Here is a 17185-nt window from a genome sequence, read left to right as displayed (position 1 = left end):
GTTACGGGGTGCTCTGAGGCTTTCCTGTGGATCGTAGTGTGAAAAACTCTGATATAGTTCAGTACTTTTGGCATCTGGGATGCCAAGAAATATATATTTTTTAATCGAATACATTTACATTGTTCGTAAATTAGAGGTGACTGGATTGAGCATATAAGGAATTCCAAATATAGGCACAGTATGAAGCCATTCAACTTAGAAATATACAGTAGCAATAATCTGAGTAGATATGGGTAATGAAATGTTTCAAATGACAGTGGGGTTTCAGCTTGGGTAAAATGAAGCTGTCCTGCTACATCTTTTCAAAACCATGGTACTTGTACTCAAAGGAAAAGGGACAAAAGGAGGTAATAAAAAGAAGACCCTAATAATAAAAATGATCGTTAGAAAGTCCATGTGAGAAAAAATGCCCCCAGTGTAGGCAATAATCAGGAAAATGAAAGATAAAATCATGATGAGATACTATTTTATATTCACTAGATAGGTAGAAATATAGAAGTCTACTAGTTCTAAATGTTGATGAGGATGTGTAGTAACAGGAAAGGACATTGCTGGTGGGAGTTTATTAGAGTTTATTAGTTGATACACGCACTTTGGGAAGTAATTTGCTGTTACCTGGTCAAGTTGAATGGGTTTCTACCTTAGATTTAATAATTTCATTTCTAGATATTTACCCTAGAGTACTGGTTCTTAGAATATGGCTACAGGACCCCTGGGGGCTGCTAAGATCCTTTTATGGAGTGTTAAAAAAATTTTTTTTTTAATATTTATTATTTTTGAGAGAGAGAGAGAGACAGAGCAAGCAGGGAAGGGGCACAGAGAGAGGGAGACACAGAATCGGAAGCAGGCTCCAGGCTCTGAGCTGTCAGCACAGAGCCTGATGCGGGGCTCGAACTCATAGACCACAAGATCATGACCTGGGCTGTAGTCGGCTGCCCAACTGACTGAGCCACCCAGGCGCCACTGGAGTTTTTGAGGTCAGAACTATATTCATAATAATACTAAGACCTATTTGCCTTTTTCATTTCTCATTCTGGTACCAGTATACAGTGGGAGTTTCCAGAGCCTCTGTGACTTATGATAAAATCATTGCTGTGACAGCTAACAGAATGGGTTTTTTGTATATTCATGTGTTTTTTTTTTTAATTTTTTTTAACGTTTATTCATTCTTTGAGAGGCAGAGAGAGAGCACAAGCAGGGGTGGGCCAGAGAGAGAGGGAGACACAGAATCCAAAGCAGGCTCCAGGCTCTGAGCTGCCAGCACAGAGCCTGACGCGGGGCTCAAACTCCCGAAACGTGAGATCATGTCCTGAGCCCAAGTCAGACCCCCCCCCAACTGACTGAACCACCCAGGTGCCCCAGTAATATTCGTGTGTTTTAATTCAGTTTTAATTTCTATTATAGTAATTACTGTAATTACTCTATTGCTGTCCCCCACCTCTGCAAAAGCTTTTTGAGGTTCTCTATTTTTAAAGAGTGGACACTAAGATGATACAATTTACCACTGGCCTAGAACAGTGGCTTTCAGAGTGTGATCCCCTGACCAGCTGCATCATCATCACAGGGAAACTAGTTAGAAACGTAAATTCTCAGATCCCACTGTACACCTACTTACTCAGGAACTTTGAGGACTGGGCCCAGCAATCTGTATTATAAGAAGCCCTCAAGGTGAAATTCTCATCAGTGCTAAGTTTGAGAATCAGTGTTGTAGAGAAACTCAGGAAAAATATTTAGGCATGTTCATAGTAGTAGCATTAATATCAGCAAAAATCTGGATGCAACCCAAATGTTTAATAACAATAGAATGGATAAATACATTGTGCAATGTTCACATGCAAATAAAGCAACAAAAATGGATGATACAATATTGATATACTTACCAACATGGACGAATCTTAAAAAAAGAATATCAAAGGAAAAGAGAAAGCCAGCAGCATGTATAATTATTGCATTATGAAAGCTTATAAATTATGACTTCTCTGTATATATCTGTGCTTTAAAAAAAGAAACTGTAAAGAAAGAATGTTTAATACCTTTTGGTTTTGGGATCTAGAAGGCTCAAACAGGAAGCTTTGGTGATACTGGTAATATTCTGTTTCTTGGAGCTGAGTATCTTATTTTTCTTTAATTTACATATAAAAATATATTTATGTAAATTACAACCATTACATATAATTATATATATTAGTATACATATAAGTTATATTTTAATATATATTTTATTATGTATTATATATATTTAATGTATTATATTTTAATATATATTATATATTATATATATTAGTATATATAATTATGTATAAGTCAGAGAAATATAAAAATCATTTTACAGAGGTCTCTATTAAAAAGTTAAAGGTTTACCTCTTAGAGCTCTCTGGAAACCCTGGCTGTCCAACATTAGTTATTCATGAGTTCTTTTGATTAGGGTATTATTTTTAAAATGTGTTTCTATTCAGAAGAGGACCATGTAGGTGATTCAAATATTTAGTTACTGCCTATGGCTTGGGAGCTCCAAAATGTTAAATATTACCATTTTTTAAAATGAACAACCTCTGCTGTATGGTTTTATGGTAATAACTTGTATGACTCTAGGAGAGGTTAATTACACAACTGAATGAAAATAAACTAGTTATACTTAGTCATGGTTAGATGTTTGGGTGGGGCAAAGAAGGCTAACATTAATCCTGAAGTTACCTTTGAAAAGTGTGGTTAACTTTAGAGGCTTTGAACTTTATTAACCTTTTAAATATTAAACTTTTGAAATGTTGGTAAAGATGACGTTGAATAAAATTAAGTATTGATAGTTTTTAGTCATTTTAGATATGTATGATAATAATGAAGATTTGTTTTGGGTAAAGAATGGAAAAAGCCCTCCAAGTATGGAGAAAGGTAATGGATATTCTACATAAAACTGCTTTTGAAATTTTGAAATTGTAAAATTATTTTACAAAGTCTAAAATTATTTCCAGTTTCTCAGTGAAAGGGGAAGTATGTTATTCTTAAAAGTTTGGAGATACATAAGAAATCTGATTCTAGATATGAGTGCTTTGAAACTAGAAATTTTGCTTCCCATAAAAATTCTATCATATGTTGTATTTGATAATAATTGCTAACACAATAAACATTCACTAAATATAGTACTAAAATATAGTAGCATAGGTAGAAAGTATGCTTACTTGTTTAAATTTTATAATTTAACCTGTGCTTCTGAAGATTTGGCAATGGAAAGGAAGAAGTTTACCAACTATTAATACATTCACATCTAAAAACCGATGCTTTTCATCTCAGATTATCTTCTGGTACTTTGTTGGAGAGACATAGTTTACATACAAAAGCTATATATTATTCTAAACTGATAAAGAAAAATTTATATATAATATTAGCAAACTACCATTTAGGATTCTGCCAAATTAAAAAGTTTAAGAATGTTACTTACTTACTTTTGCAGCTTTCCATACAGTATCTGTTTTTCCTTCTGTTTTTAACTTCAGAGGAGCTATTTGTGTTTTATCTTTACTTTTCTCTTAATTTTGTGCTGTGGGCTTTAAAAAGTAAATATTTCTTACTGTGAGTCCCCTTCCCTTTGTTCTACCATTGGAGGTGACATACGTGCTCAAGTTCTTTGTTGGTTGCCTTTGACTAATGCTTTGCAGCAGCGCCGGGTTCAGCTCCTGGTTCCCAGTATGGCACAATGACCAGGCAGATTTCCCGACACAACTCGACCACCTCCTCGACATCTTCTGGTGGATACAGACGAGCTCCCTCTGTGACTGCTCAGTTTTCTGCTCAGCCTCATGTTAATGGAGGTCCACTTTATTCTCAGAATTCAAGTAAGCTTGTGCTTTGCAGGCATACAACAGTGGAGTTCCTTTTGAACAAAAGTATTTGAAGCTGATTTTCTTGCCAGTGATAGACAACAATTGAAACCAGGCTATTTCATGTTTATTTTTGCTTTAGGAAGTTGGTCCTTGAATTGTGCTATTTTAAGAATAATTGCTTATCATTTTCTCTCAAAAAATTCAGACAGTATATTTATGTACTAAAATTTAATTTTTATTACTATAAATAGAACTAGAAGAAAAAATACTGAAATTAGTTAAGCTGAATTTATTTTTATTGGCATGTTTGAGACCATTCAATAGCACTGAAAGTAAGAACATTGAAAAATTGTTCTTTAATATAATGAAATTGCTGGCTATCACTTTTAAGCTTGTTAACCTGTACTGAAATGAGTTCTGAACCATTGAAAACATTTGTGATGCCTGCTTATTCTGTTTCTAATCACTGTAACAGTTGGGGTGGGGACTTTCTTCTGATTTCTTTCTCTTCACATCAAATTGCACATCTCAACACTAACTGCAATTTAAAGGCTTAAAGATATTTAAAGATTAGAAAATAGTTTTGGCATGTAAAGACAGGAAGTATGAATTGCTTAGGATAATCATTAATTTCAGTTTCATATTAAACTCACATTGAAAATCATTAATTTCGTTTTGTATTAAAATGCTTAATTCAAAAAAAAAAAATCTGAAATGAGCCTGTTGTCCAGTATTTATTATTGGCTTGAAGAGGTGAATACTGGGCATAGACTGGAACACACTTTCCCATGTGGCTTTTGTAACTGCTTTCTAGAGCTGCATGTTGTATTAGTAAAAAACACTGAATACTCCTTGTTTACCTAGGAAGGTGGTTTTAAGTTTATTTATAATGCATATTCTGAACATGTATTTTAAAGCAGAGCTAGAGGAAAGTTCTCTTACTTGTTCCCAGTGTAAATTTTAGAGTTAAAGATTGTGTTATAGCAAGAAACTTCTAAGAATTGAAAAACACTTTAGCAGAAATGTCAAAATTCACAGATAATCCTCACGTTTATACAGTCCTTTTCCAGACTAAAATTTTCTTCCAGGCTACCAAGAAATTTTGCCAGCTAGAATTTTATCTCACATTTTCCTTGATTTCCGTTTGGTAATGAAAGGTAGCTAGAGTCTTAATATTCCCTGGATTATTGGATTATTAGCCTCAGTAGTTTCATGATCTTTTAAATTTTTTTTTATAATATGTTGTGTTTTTAGATCCCATCTTTATGTTCTTTTTTTCCTTTTCCTCACTTAGACATTTAGTTCATTCTGGAAATAGAATTTTTGGTGACACTTCACCTAATATATGTTTGTGCAGTTTTATTTTAACAGTGCTTGGTGGGTTACTTATTCTTAAATAAGACATTTTCGTTACTGAATGACTATACCTTTTTGAAACTATAAAGGACATTTGGACTCGAATTTTAAAAATATTATGTCGAATTTAAAAATAAATTATGTGTCAAAATAATTTTCCTTCAGTCTAGTTACTGTTGGTGTTGTAGTAATTGCAGTAGTAGTAGCAGTTGTTATAGTATTATTGGTACGTAAATGTTTTTAGTGTTTTGATGTGCGTATTTCCCCTTCTGTCCCAAATGTGGCGATAACGACTAGTATCTTCCTAACATAGCTTTTCTTTTTCTCTACATACTAACCAGCATGTCTAGTTACTAAGGGTTGTTTCTAAACAATTTTTTTAGGTTTGTGGGAGGGTTTTTGTTTTTTAAATCAGAACTGTAATATTTTACTTCTTAACAAGCCTTCTATATACAAAGTATCAAAATCAATGAGGACCAATATCCTAGTGAATTGATGTCAATTTTAGCCATACAATGAATATTAATGAACTTACATTGCTTTGTTATTGTTGCTTTGAATACCTAACCTCTTTCAAATTTTTATGCTTACCAACAAAATTCTTCGTTGTGTTAACTGAAACAACCCTTTGGTTACATGATCCTTGGGAATGAATAAATTGTTTTTCTCTGTCAATTTAGTGTCACATTTTGGTGACTGCCAGTAAATTGCATTTTGCAGATCAGTCCTGTTGACTTTTCTGAGCAATCTTTGGCAATTACTGCCTAGTTAAAATGAGACAAAGTGGTAAACTTCTGAATGTTTACTTCTAGTTTGTTACAGTTTTTAATATATTTGCTGCCCACGTGAACATTTGATATCAATTTCCTACAAATTATGTCCTCTCCAGAAAACAGTTGGAATGATTACAGCTACTCAGTGATTTATTAGAAAGTACTTTAATGCAAATAATTGTATATTTTAACCTGTTGTGAGATCAGGTTCCCTATATAGGCTCAGAACAGTGATAAAATTAAGAAGGCCACTTTGAAATACTTATCCTATGAAACTCAATGAACAGTTAACATGGTATGTAGAGCACTGTTATTCACTGGTAAATTTAGGACTGATATCTTTGAAAATAAAATTGTCAGCTTAGAAAATAATAATGACCTTGTTTTACAAATAAGGGTTTTTCCTGGAGAACTATGTACAAATTTAGATACATAATAACTGGTTTTTAAAGGAAACCTGTGATTAATGTATTTATTTCCATATGGAAGAAACCGCTATTCCATAACGTACTTATTTGGGTTCTCATTTACAGCATTACCTTAAAGCTAGACATACATACCTGTTAGGTTACAGAGATAGGCAAAGACAGTATCCTGGAATTATTCCAGACAGTATTCCAGACAGTATCCTGGAAACCAACATCTGTATTTGCTGTTACTCATTTTTTTAAAGTCTTTCCTTAGAATTTGAAAATTCGTTGCATGAAAATGAATGTGATGGTAAATTTAAGTCCTTCCCCAAACAGTTTAATATTAGGATTAAATCAAATGTATTTTTTTTTTAAACATAAAATTTAACCAGTGGGCTATAAACACAGTTCAGGTTTGCTGGTGGGAAGTGAACGTGAAGGTTCTGCAGGTTTTTGTTTTGTTTTTTGTTTGTTTTGTTTCATTTGCAAACTGTTCTTTGCATACTTATGTTTGTGGTCCTTGTAACTGACTTCTGCTTTTTGTTTGTTTCCTTTTCTTTCCTTTATCTGTTTTACTCCCCCATACTGTATTGTTGCTACCAGTTTCTGTTGCTCCACCCCCTCCCCCTATGCCTCAGTTGACTCCACAGATACCTCTCACAGGCTTCGTGGCCAGGGTGCAGGAAAACAGTAAGTTTGGAAAAACTGAGCTGTCAAAGAGTAGAGGCTGTCTCCTTATAGCATGCATGGCTGATGAGTCATCATTTCCTTTTATTGAGACGCTAATCTTACCTTGAAAATAGGTGCAGATACGTTTTTAAAACTGAAGAGCACGGTCTTCAGTTTTTTCTCTTGTATGCATGATTACTGACCCATATAAATTTCAAAACTTCAACTTTCTTATGTATTTACATGATCTAAAACTTGAAATCTGATCTTTGCAGATTCTTAAGGAAAGTGTAATCAAACAAAAATTCAAATTGTATGGAAACTGCCAGCTTCCAATAGCTATTAGGGGAATTAGAAAACATTTTTTTATTCTGTTGCCAACAAATTCATATATAGATAATTATAGTATGAGATTAAATTTATTACGCATTTGGGGCAGTTCCCCCCCCCCCCTTTAGTTACATAAAAATTTTAGAGAAAGCTTTGTATTATCAGATTTTTATACATAAATAATTTTGAATCTATATAACAATTTGTTGTTAGCTTGAGAATGAATCTGCAAGAATAACTAATTTACATCCAAGTTATCCATCTAGGAGTGATAATCAGTGTTGAGCCCTCTTCATGATCTGGCCATATGCAGGCTCACATCAATTTTTAGGTCTTTTCTCAGGAAGGTCAGGTTTACAATTTTTGGAAATTCTTTAGGATACATGAATTTAATTAGGATAGAGTAGTTTATATTGCTGCCTGATTACTTTGAGGTTCCAGAAGATATATAATCCTAACTACATGATCAGAGTGCATGTTGACAAAATGAAAAAAACCACTGTTACTGAATTATACTATGCCGAAATAGCTGTTGAGATTAAGATGGTTAACTGGTCTAGTAGTGATTTACTTCACTTGGGAATCATCACCATGCAAATAAATTTTAGAATGATTTGAACAAATATGTAGCCCACATGACTGATCACCTCATCTTCCAGGAAAATACATTGTGGCAAATGCCATTGTTCAGCCTTTGCTGACCCTGTTGTGTAATCTCCATATTTCCTCCCTTCCTCTAGTCAAATAATTGTTTACTCAGTGTTATGTGCTAGATTCTGGGAAGAGTTCAAATTTCGACCTTTAAGAAACATATAGGATTGAATGGGCTTTTCATAAAACATTGTGGTTCCAAAATGTTGAAATTTCTGAGTGTAAACCACCCTTATTCTTAACAGTTGTTCGAAAACTTCCATATGTTTAAACTTAAGTGAATCTTATTTTTAAAAAGAAGGGAATGAGGATAAATTGCTGGTCCTTAATGCTATAAGAGTTTAAAAACTTGAGCTGCCTTACAGCCAAAATTAGGAGGAAATATTTTAAAATAGCCATAATAAACATCCATTTAATGGAGTCAAAACATATTGACTAGCATTTTTGGTAATTTTTTTTTATAGAAATTCAGTATTAATGTACATAATTCTAGGTATGCATTTTTTTTCCCTAAGGAGGACCATGGTACTTAACTATTTTATTTTAGTTCCTTTTCCCAAACTTATGAACTGGAATCAGTATTTTCCTTGGGCTGCAGAATGCCCAACTTTGTTTGGCATCTGTTTTCTTTGAAAGCATGTAAGGAGAATTATGAACTTTGTGTCAATATCTTACATGTTTTATGGAGTACAGATTTTCTGTGTTCTTTTTAATATGAAGTTTCCTGTGACACTAAAAATTGGTGATAATAAATGCATGTGGTAGTTAACCTGTTAAATGTGTTTCAGTTTAAGACATAAGCCCCTAAAAAAGTCAGCAGTGTCTTTACATCTGTATATGATTAACATCAGGAAGCATTTTTGAACTAATTATGCATGGTGCTAGACAAAGTATTATGCATAGAGAATTAGATTGGCCAGACTTCTGCCCCTGTGTATATATAATTTGGAGATAAGCCAGTGTAGATTCACAGAGTTTGGATATGAAGACAATGGAGTGAAAACATTAAACTAGTAAGTTTTATATAAGTCAAGAGTAAATGCAATTTAGGGACAGCAAATGTGTAATTTACACAGCCAAATTAAGGATATGAGCTATGGCTCTTTGATGTTAGGATGGGTTCATACTTTCTTCTCCTCTCAATAATATTAGAAAGCTTTGTGTAGAAAGTAAGGGCAAAAATAAAATGGAATCAAGCATTTGGTGGAAAAATAAATTATAGACCTGTTAGATAGCTATCAGAATGAGCATCACTGCACAGGATGTGTTTTCTAGTAAGTCTTTCTTGTACCATCAGGATAAAATAAAAATCACAGAATTGAAGAGATTATGGAAGTAGGGCTTTTATCCACAGATGTTTTAAATTTGGATCCCTTTGTTACATTCTCAGCACGTTATTCCAAATAGGGTAGAATAAACTTTAAAATCTGTATTAACAAGTAGATTATGACTGCTTTCTTTGATCACATAAATGGCCCCAGATATTGGCATTCGAGTTAGTATTTTAGTATTCTGTATTTCTCCTCTGCAGATATTATATAATTCTTATGTCAATTTGTGTCAAAGAATTTTTGTCTTTAGCTTTCAAAGAAATTTATGGATCAGAAATTTGAATTAAGAATTAGTTGTGTGTTTTGGCTTTGAACTCTTGGGAGCGTTGTTACCTGGAATCATCATAGTTCAGAGAGCCTAGTTCTAGCCTGATACTTCCTCATCTCACTGTTGACACCCTTGATTATTTAAGTAACACACACATGTACCACACCCATCTACAGCTTGAGGTATGAGTCGTTTTTATTGTTTTGCACGATATAAGTTCATTTTTGTTTGTTTGTTTGTTTTTAATTATATCTTCCCGTAATACTTTATTAAAAAAATATTGTGGATGTATTCTGAGACAATTGGAACATTAGGATCTAGTCTTTCCCTCATCCCATGCTTAAGTTTTACCAGCAATAATGCAAGAATCTTAGCTCCTTTCTGCATTTAAAAAGTTGATTCTGAATACAAACATTTTTGAAAATACTCAACAAAATTTTGTATTAGCTTGGAATTATTTAATTTCTAATTTAATTTTCTCTTGTAAATAATAGAAAACCTACACATAGAAGCAGACCTGGTACCACAAACCTTTTTCTCGATTAAAACAGACAAAAATAAATATCCCACCCACTGGAGGCTTATTTCTGGGGAACTAAAAGATAACTAAAAGCCAAATCAGGGACCTGAATGTGCACAGTGAATGGTTATCAAACCATATATGAAATGGTATTCCTAACATTTACAGTAGCCCGAATGGGAAATGTGACATATGGCTTATTTACAAGGAGGTAGGCTAACTAAAGGGTAATGTTTGTTCCGATTTCAGTGTTGGAGTAAGGAAACTTTTTTACTCCTATAATTTTTATAAAAAGAGACATTGTTTCCTAACCTCCTTCCTAATACCTTTATTTTTAACTCATTTTATTATTGTTCATATTATTATTAAGAGTAGTAGAAGCTCTAACACACCAAGCTTTTATTTCTAATCACTGCATGTCTTATTATAGTGCATGCTGTATACAAATTAGAGCTTTCTTAAATTCTTCTTTTAACTTGAGTTTTCATTTACTCTAATTTCTGATTCAAATTAATTATCTGAATTCTTTCAGTTGCTGATAGTCCAACCCCACCACCGCCACCTCCCCCAGATGACATTCCTATGTTTGATGACTCTCCACCTCCGCCACCACCACCCCCAGTGGATTATGAGGATGAAGAGGCTGCAGTAGTTCAGTATAATGATCCATATGCAGATGGGGATCCTGCTTGGGCCCCCAAGAATTATATTGAGAAAGGTAAGGTACAGTCATCACTGAATTCAGGTGAAGGAAAATAACCTAATTATAGAATTTTTAGAGCTATAAAGAACATCTGATAGTCTGGTGTTTGCAGCCCTTTGAATAAGCATTTTTGAGAGAGAGAGAGAGAACCCAGGGGAGGGGAGAGAGAGGGGGAGACAGCAGATCTAAAATTGGCTCCATGCTGACAGCAGAGAGCCTGACATGGGGCTCAAACCCACAAACCTGCAGATCATGACCTGAGCCAGAAGTCAGGCACTTAACCAGCTGAGCCACCCGGGCACCCCAACCCTTTGAATAGCCTTATCCAGCTAAGATAATTTAGTCAAACCTTATTTTCTATACATTTCCATTATAAAGGGATGGTCTTTATTTTTCAAATTAAAAGTGTATTATGTTAGATGTGCTTTTTCAAATGACGTAGGCTGGAGATGAACTTGCCCATTTGCATTTTACAGATGAAACCAGTAAGGCACAAAATAGCAGTTAAATGACTTACTAAAGATACAGAATTAGTAAAGATTTAAAGCAAAATTTCTACTCTTACAATTAAAAGGGAAACCTTTAGAGTTCTGAAAAATGTTTACAATGTGGCTAATCAGTTTGATTGCCTTTGAAATATATTCCCTTCCATTGGCTTTACTCGATTAAATGCCTTTAAGCATTTAAGTAGCTCTATAGCTCTTGAGACCTGCAGCATTCTCTTGTGCCCAAGTTTTGAATACATGGCTAAAAGGGAATTTGCTGTATTCCTTTTATATGTACGTGTGTGTATTTAAATTTTTTTAGTTGATACAAAGTTACATTAGTTTCAGGTTTACAGCACAGTGATTCAGCATCTCTGTAGGTTATACTATGCTCACTACAAGTGTAGCTACCATCTGTCTCTGTGCTGTGTGTACCTTTCTAAATATTTTTAAACAGGTACTCTACACACTGTTCAGGAAATCTCGAATATTCTACTTTATGTTTAGATTCTCTTGTACCTTCAAATAGAGATATGTTATGGTTATTATGAAGGTGATAAACTTAAATAGTCTTGAATTGTGTACCTATAGTTCCTGGCTTGGAAAAGCAAATTTAACTTTAAATTGGGACTACTATGGAACTAATAAAAAGTTGATAAATTTGAAATATTATGGTTAATATATTAATAATATTAATATATTTGGCAATAGAGCAGAATTTAAAAAATGTCTTTGCAGATTAAAATAATGGTCTTATATTAGTGGTCATCACACATGTTCTGTAAAACACCATATAATAAATACATATTTTTAAAGTTTATGTATATATTTTGAAAGGGAGAGGGAGAATCCTAAGCAGGCTCCACACTGCCAGTGCAGAGCCTGATGCAGGGCTTGAACTCAAAAGCTATGAGATCATGACCTGACCTGAGCCAAAATCAAGAGTTGGATGCTGCTTAACTGACTGAACCACCCAGGTGCCCCAAAAATATTTTTAACTTAAAAAAAAAAAAAAAAAAACTGGAGGTATAATTACGCAACAGCATTCTGTTAGTTTCAGGTATACAATGTAATGATTTGATATTTGTCTTGCAAATGAAATATTTTTAAGTTTGCCAGCTCTAGTCTGTTTTGTTACAACTAGTAAGCCCCACTGTTGTAGCACAAAAGCAGCCATAGATGCTACATAGTGAGTGGATATGTCTGTCCATGTTCCAGTAAAACTTTATTTATTTATTTTTTATGTTTTATTTATTTTTGAGAGAGGGTGGTTGGGGAGAGGAAGAGTTGGGGGGAGGGGAGTTGGGGGGAAGGTGGGGGGGGGGCAGAGGATCCGAGGTGGGCTCTGTGCTGACAGCAGTGAGCCCAGTGTGAGGCTCAAACTTCCGAACTGTGAGATCATGACCTGAGCCAAAGTCAGATGCTTAACTGACTGAACCACCCAGGTGCCCCCAATAAAACTTTATTTACAGAAAAGGTAGTGGCTTGGATTTGGCCATGAGCCATTGTTTGCTGACCCATAGTCTAAATCAGAGAGTTGAGATTTAGTAGGATTGTATTTAAAGCCTTTTTTTTTTTTTTAAGTTTATAATTTTGAGAGAGCACACACATGAGCAGAGAAGGGACAGAGAGAGAGGGAGAGAGAATCCTAAGCAGGCTTCATGCTGTCAGCGTGGACCCTGATGTGGGGCTCAGTCCCATGAACCACAAGGTCATGACCTGAGCCGAAATCAAGAGTTGGGTGCTTAACCGACTGAGCCACCCAGGCACCCCTCTATTTAAAGTCTTTTTAAATAGTTACTTTTATAATGAATAAGGCCTGGTTTAATAGGATTTTAGTTGAATGTATTGATAGTATGTTATGATTGTTTAGAATCTAAAAGCCAAATTCTTAGGGTACATTAGCTGAACTTTAACCTACTGTGTGCCATTCTTATCATATCCATTTATATTATACTAGCATTATGTTCAGTTTTGAGTATCACACTTTAAGATCCTGCAGACAGGAATGCCTTCAAGAGGAGAATATTCAGGAGGCAAAATATCTGGGAAGTGTACCTATAATGTGAAACAGTTGAAAGCAGTATTTCTAAGTTGAGGAAAGGGTGGCAGAGGAACTAGATAGCTGTCTTCAAATTTTTGTCATGTAGGATTAGAGTATTAGACTTTGAGTTTCAAAAAAATCTGACAGTACATACAGAAGAAGGGGGAGTTTAGCTATTTATATGAATCAGATTCTGGAGAGTGGAATGGACATTGAATTTTCATGATTAAATTCTTAATAGTAAGCCTTATTATATGAGAGTATATGCATTGGAAGGAGGGGAGGTTGGCTGTGATCAGGATTGATTTACAAAAGGACTTGGAAAATAGAAACAATTAATTTGATTCAGTACTCTTATCAGCTGTTTGTCTAAGTGGAACTAAAAATTCTGAATAACTTTGAGGATATGAGGCTTTTGTCACGATCAGTTCAAAAGTCATCTACACTACACAAACTAACCCATTTTTACTCTCAGTACAGAGAAATTAGTGTTACCAACGCTAATAAATAATAAATAATTGACACATTAGTAAGTATTACGTTGGCTATTTAAAATATTACAGTGTTTTCCTTACTAATGGTTTTCTAGTAATCACTCATTTTCTTGAGTGGTTATTTAGCCAAAAACAATACCAGGATAATAATTTATTCTGTATGTTGGATAGGTTGGTGAGCTTGTAATCACAGTACTGATCTGCTGCAGGATTAAAATGGAGACAAATGGACTTGTTGAGTTTACTTAATACAGTTTTGTAAAGGGAAAAAAAAGGTTGCCTGTTTTAATTTAGTAAATGGTGCTATGGATCAGTGCTTCAGGTCTGTTCTTTATTATAATTCACTAATTTAGAATAATTATGAGGAGAAGCTATTTTTCTTAGGGGAAAAGTGAGTTCCAGAATATCTTAAGTATCTTAAGAACTGTTTTAAGAAAAAGATAACATGAGGTAATCAATGAAAATATGACATACCATTTCACATACACTAGAAAATTGCATGTAATTTCAGAACTATCAGGCTATAAAGGCAGAATGAAGGAACAATAAAATTCATAAACCAGTTGTTTGGAAAACTTGTGATTTTTTTGGTGACTGTCCTTTCCATAGTACTGTTAAAAAGGAAATGAATATTTGAACTTAAAATAATCAAATACCACAGAATTGCAAACAGTTCTCAAAGTCTTTTTTTTAATTTTTTTAATTTTTTAATGTTTATGCATTTTTGAGAGAGTGCAAGTGGGGGAGGGGCAGAGAGAGAGGGAGACACAGAATCTGAAGCAGGCTCCAGGCTCTGGGCGTCAGCCCAGAGCCCCATGTGGGACTCGAACCCATAGACCACGAGATTGTGACCTGAGCTGAAGTCGGCCGCTTAACTGAGTGAGCCACCCAGGCGCCCCTACAGTTCTCTAAGTCTTAATTAATGGGTCTTTTCTCACCTATTTACCACTTAAACAACAACAAAAAAACCCCCATCCTGTTGGGGCACCTGGGTGGCTCAGTTGATTAAGCGTCTGACTTCGGCCCAAGTCATGATCTCGTGGTTTGTGGGTTTGAACCCCACATTGGGCTCTGCTGACAGCTCAGAGCCTGGAGCCAGCTTCAGGTTCTGTCTCCCTCTCACTCTACCCCCGCTCATACTCAGTCTTTGAAAAATAAATAAACTTTAAAAAAAAAAAAAGTTAAAAACCCTGTTGACCTTTAAAATGTGTAAGTTGTTTTTTCTTTCTTTTTTTTTAAATCTAGGGCTAGCCCCGTAAATTACATGTATATTTTCTGTGGATGAGTAGGATGAGATTTACCTCCCAGGAGATGTGTATTTTCAAATTAGATAGCTTGGGTTGTTACCTGATTTACTGATTGACTCTGTAGCTTTGCCCAGTACTTTGGGGAAATGTTGCTTTGCGGTGGCTGGCACTTAGTAGATATTTGTACAAATGAAACATCCAATACTAAAATAGGAAGATCTTTCCTGGATGGATTGGTTGAAACTATTGATTTCTAGCTGGTCAAATTGTCAGTTTTATCCTAAGACCAAGCCAGTGATTTAGGCACTGACTTATCTGTATTTATTAATGTAAGAATTCACAATTTTCATACAAATGGTTGGTTTTTGCTATACTATAGATTTAGTTGGCATTACATTTTAAAATTCAGTTAATGCTGGAAATGGTGCACTTATACTTACATGGTATTTCAACTCTTTTTTCCATAGTTGTGGCAATATATGATTATACGAAAGACAAGGATGATGAGCTATCATTTATGGAGGGTGCAATCATTTATGTAATAAAGAAGAATGACGATGGCTGGTATGAAGGAGTCTGCAATCGAGTGACTGGTCTGTTCCCTGGGAACTATGTTGAATCAATCATGCACTATGCTGATTAAATTTTTTGCTTTTAAAGTAGGTTCTTATTATTCAGTCATACTGTGGGACTATTATGGTTAACAGAATTGTCTTAAAATGTTTTCAAATGTGCCCATATTTTCAGGACATGCTGTTTTATTGGTATAATTGAATGTCTACCTGTAAGCATAAGTCTTTGAGGCAGTTTGTGTATTGCTAAACAGCAATTAATACAGGAGGCTGTCCATACCTGATTATGCTTATGTACTTACTTACACAGTTAACTTTATGACCAGCCTAAGTATTCTGGGGGTGTGGGGTAGAATATTTAACAAATCATGATTCAGACTGTACCATTACATGTTTCCGTGCAGCATGGTTACTAACGCTATGTCAGACTAATATTAAAATCAGAAAACTTCAATCCTGGTGCTGGTCATACTTTTTGTTTAGACTTTCTCATTCTTGAAATATATTTGTTTAAAGCATGCATACAAATTTACGTATTGAAATATACTTAAAAAATCCAAGATGCTTCCAATTTGTGTAATATTTACTTGGAGTACTCGTACTTAGGTCTCTTGAAACGAATTGAGTCTCTAAGGTCTCCATGTGAAACAAAACAAAGGGTTATCTGTAATGTTGTAATTTGTACCTAAGTTTTTTAATGAGTGAATTTGCATTATAAATTTTTTCCATTCATAAATAAGTGAACCAAAGGTTTTTGTCCTTTCCTTCACTGGTTTGCTTTTAAAATGAATGAATAAATAAATAAATAAAGTATACTGATTTATTGCAGAATTATGGTTCTATTTTCTCAATATAGTAACTGAAAAAAAAAAAAAAACTAGCCTTATCTCAACCTGTCCCAACGGCAGTGATGGATTTTTGCAGATTTAAAATCTGAGATGGGTATTTACAAGTCAATCTACTGAATTCCTTTTCTAATGTAATTTTTTCAAAGCTAAGAAAATGTGTCAAAGTGTGCACATTCTGTTAAGTCAAATTCTTAGGGACTGCTCTTATGTCCTTGTTTTCCAGTGGGCTGTTGTATAGTGGTTCAATAAAAGGAAACTGTCTCTTTTACGTATTGTTTTTGTAGAAGTGGGTGCAATGGACTTTTCAATAGGCACTATTAATCCATTACCTGGCACTAGCAACATAAAACGGTTTTAAAAGGAAAATAATTCAAAAAACGGTGGATCATGTATTAATCAGTGAACAGGGATCTATACCTGACCAACAGATTTATATTGTCTTTTGAAATAACTAAAATGCAACACATGCACTTTGTGTGTCTCCTCTTAATTTAAGGGAAGGTTGGCGGGATGTTTTTTCTTATCTTGTGTGTAATTCTGTATTGCCTAGGATATTAAAGTAGAGCACTCAAGTGTGGGTTTCTGTGTATGGAGGCTTTGTTTGGATTTCAAATTGCAGTTATGTACTGGGCGTTACAGACTTGTAACAGCATAGTAAATGGTAAG

The 17185-nt window shown here is 34.4% G+C and overlaps 1 protein-coding gene across 16 annotated transcripts in view; it reads left to right on the top strand.

Annotated features, from left to right (window-relative positions):
* The window catches only part of ABI1 (abl interactor 1), a 142791-nt gene extending 126289 nt beyond the window's left edge, over positions 1 to 16502 (top strand). For 5 of the 16 annotated variants that reach the window (XM_027073680.2, XM_015070624.3, XM_015070622.3 and 2 more), the window contains 4 exons: positions 3654 to 3830; positions 6961 to 7047; positions 10659 to 10844; positions 15567 to 16502. In XM_027073680.2, the coding sequence (XP_026929481.1) occupies positions 3654 to 3830; positions 6961 to 7047; positions 10659 to 10844; positions 15567 to 15742 (626 nt within the window). In that variant the 3' untranslated portion in view covers positions 15743 to 16502. The remainder of the gene's footprint in view (positions 1 to 3653; positions 3831 to 6960; positions 7048 to 10658; positions 10845 to 15566) is intronic. The other 11 variants (XM_015070623.3, XM_015070629.3, XM_015070626.3 and 8 more) reach the window with 4 other exon arrangements.
* Positions 16503 to 17185: the final 683 nt, after the last annotated feature.

This window comes from Acinonyx jubatus, chromosome B4 (genome assembly GCF_027475565.1).
Source record: "Acinonyx jubatus isolate Ajub_Pintada_27869175 chromosome B4, VMU_Ajub_asm_v1.0, whole genome shotgun sequence".
Lineage (NCBI taxonomy): Eukaryota > Metazoa > Chordata > Mammalia > Carnivora > Felidae > Acinonyx > Acinonyx jubatus.
The sequence above is the reverse complement of the archived record's forward strand: the minus strand, read 5'-3'. Positions and strand labels throughout refer to the sequence as shown.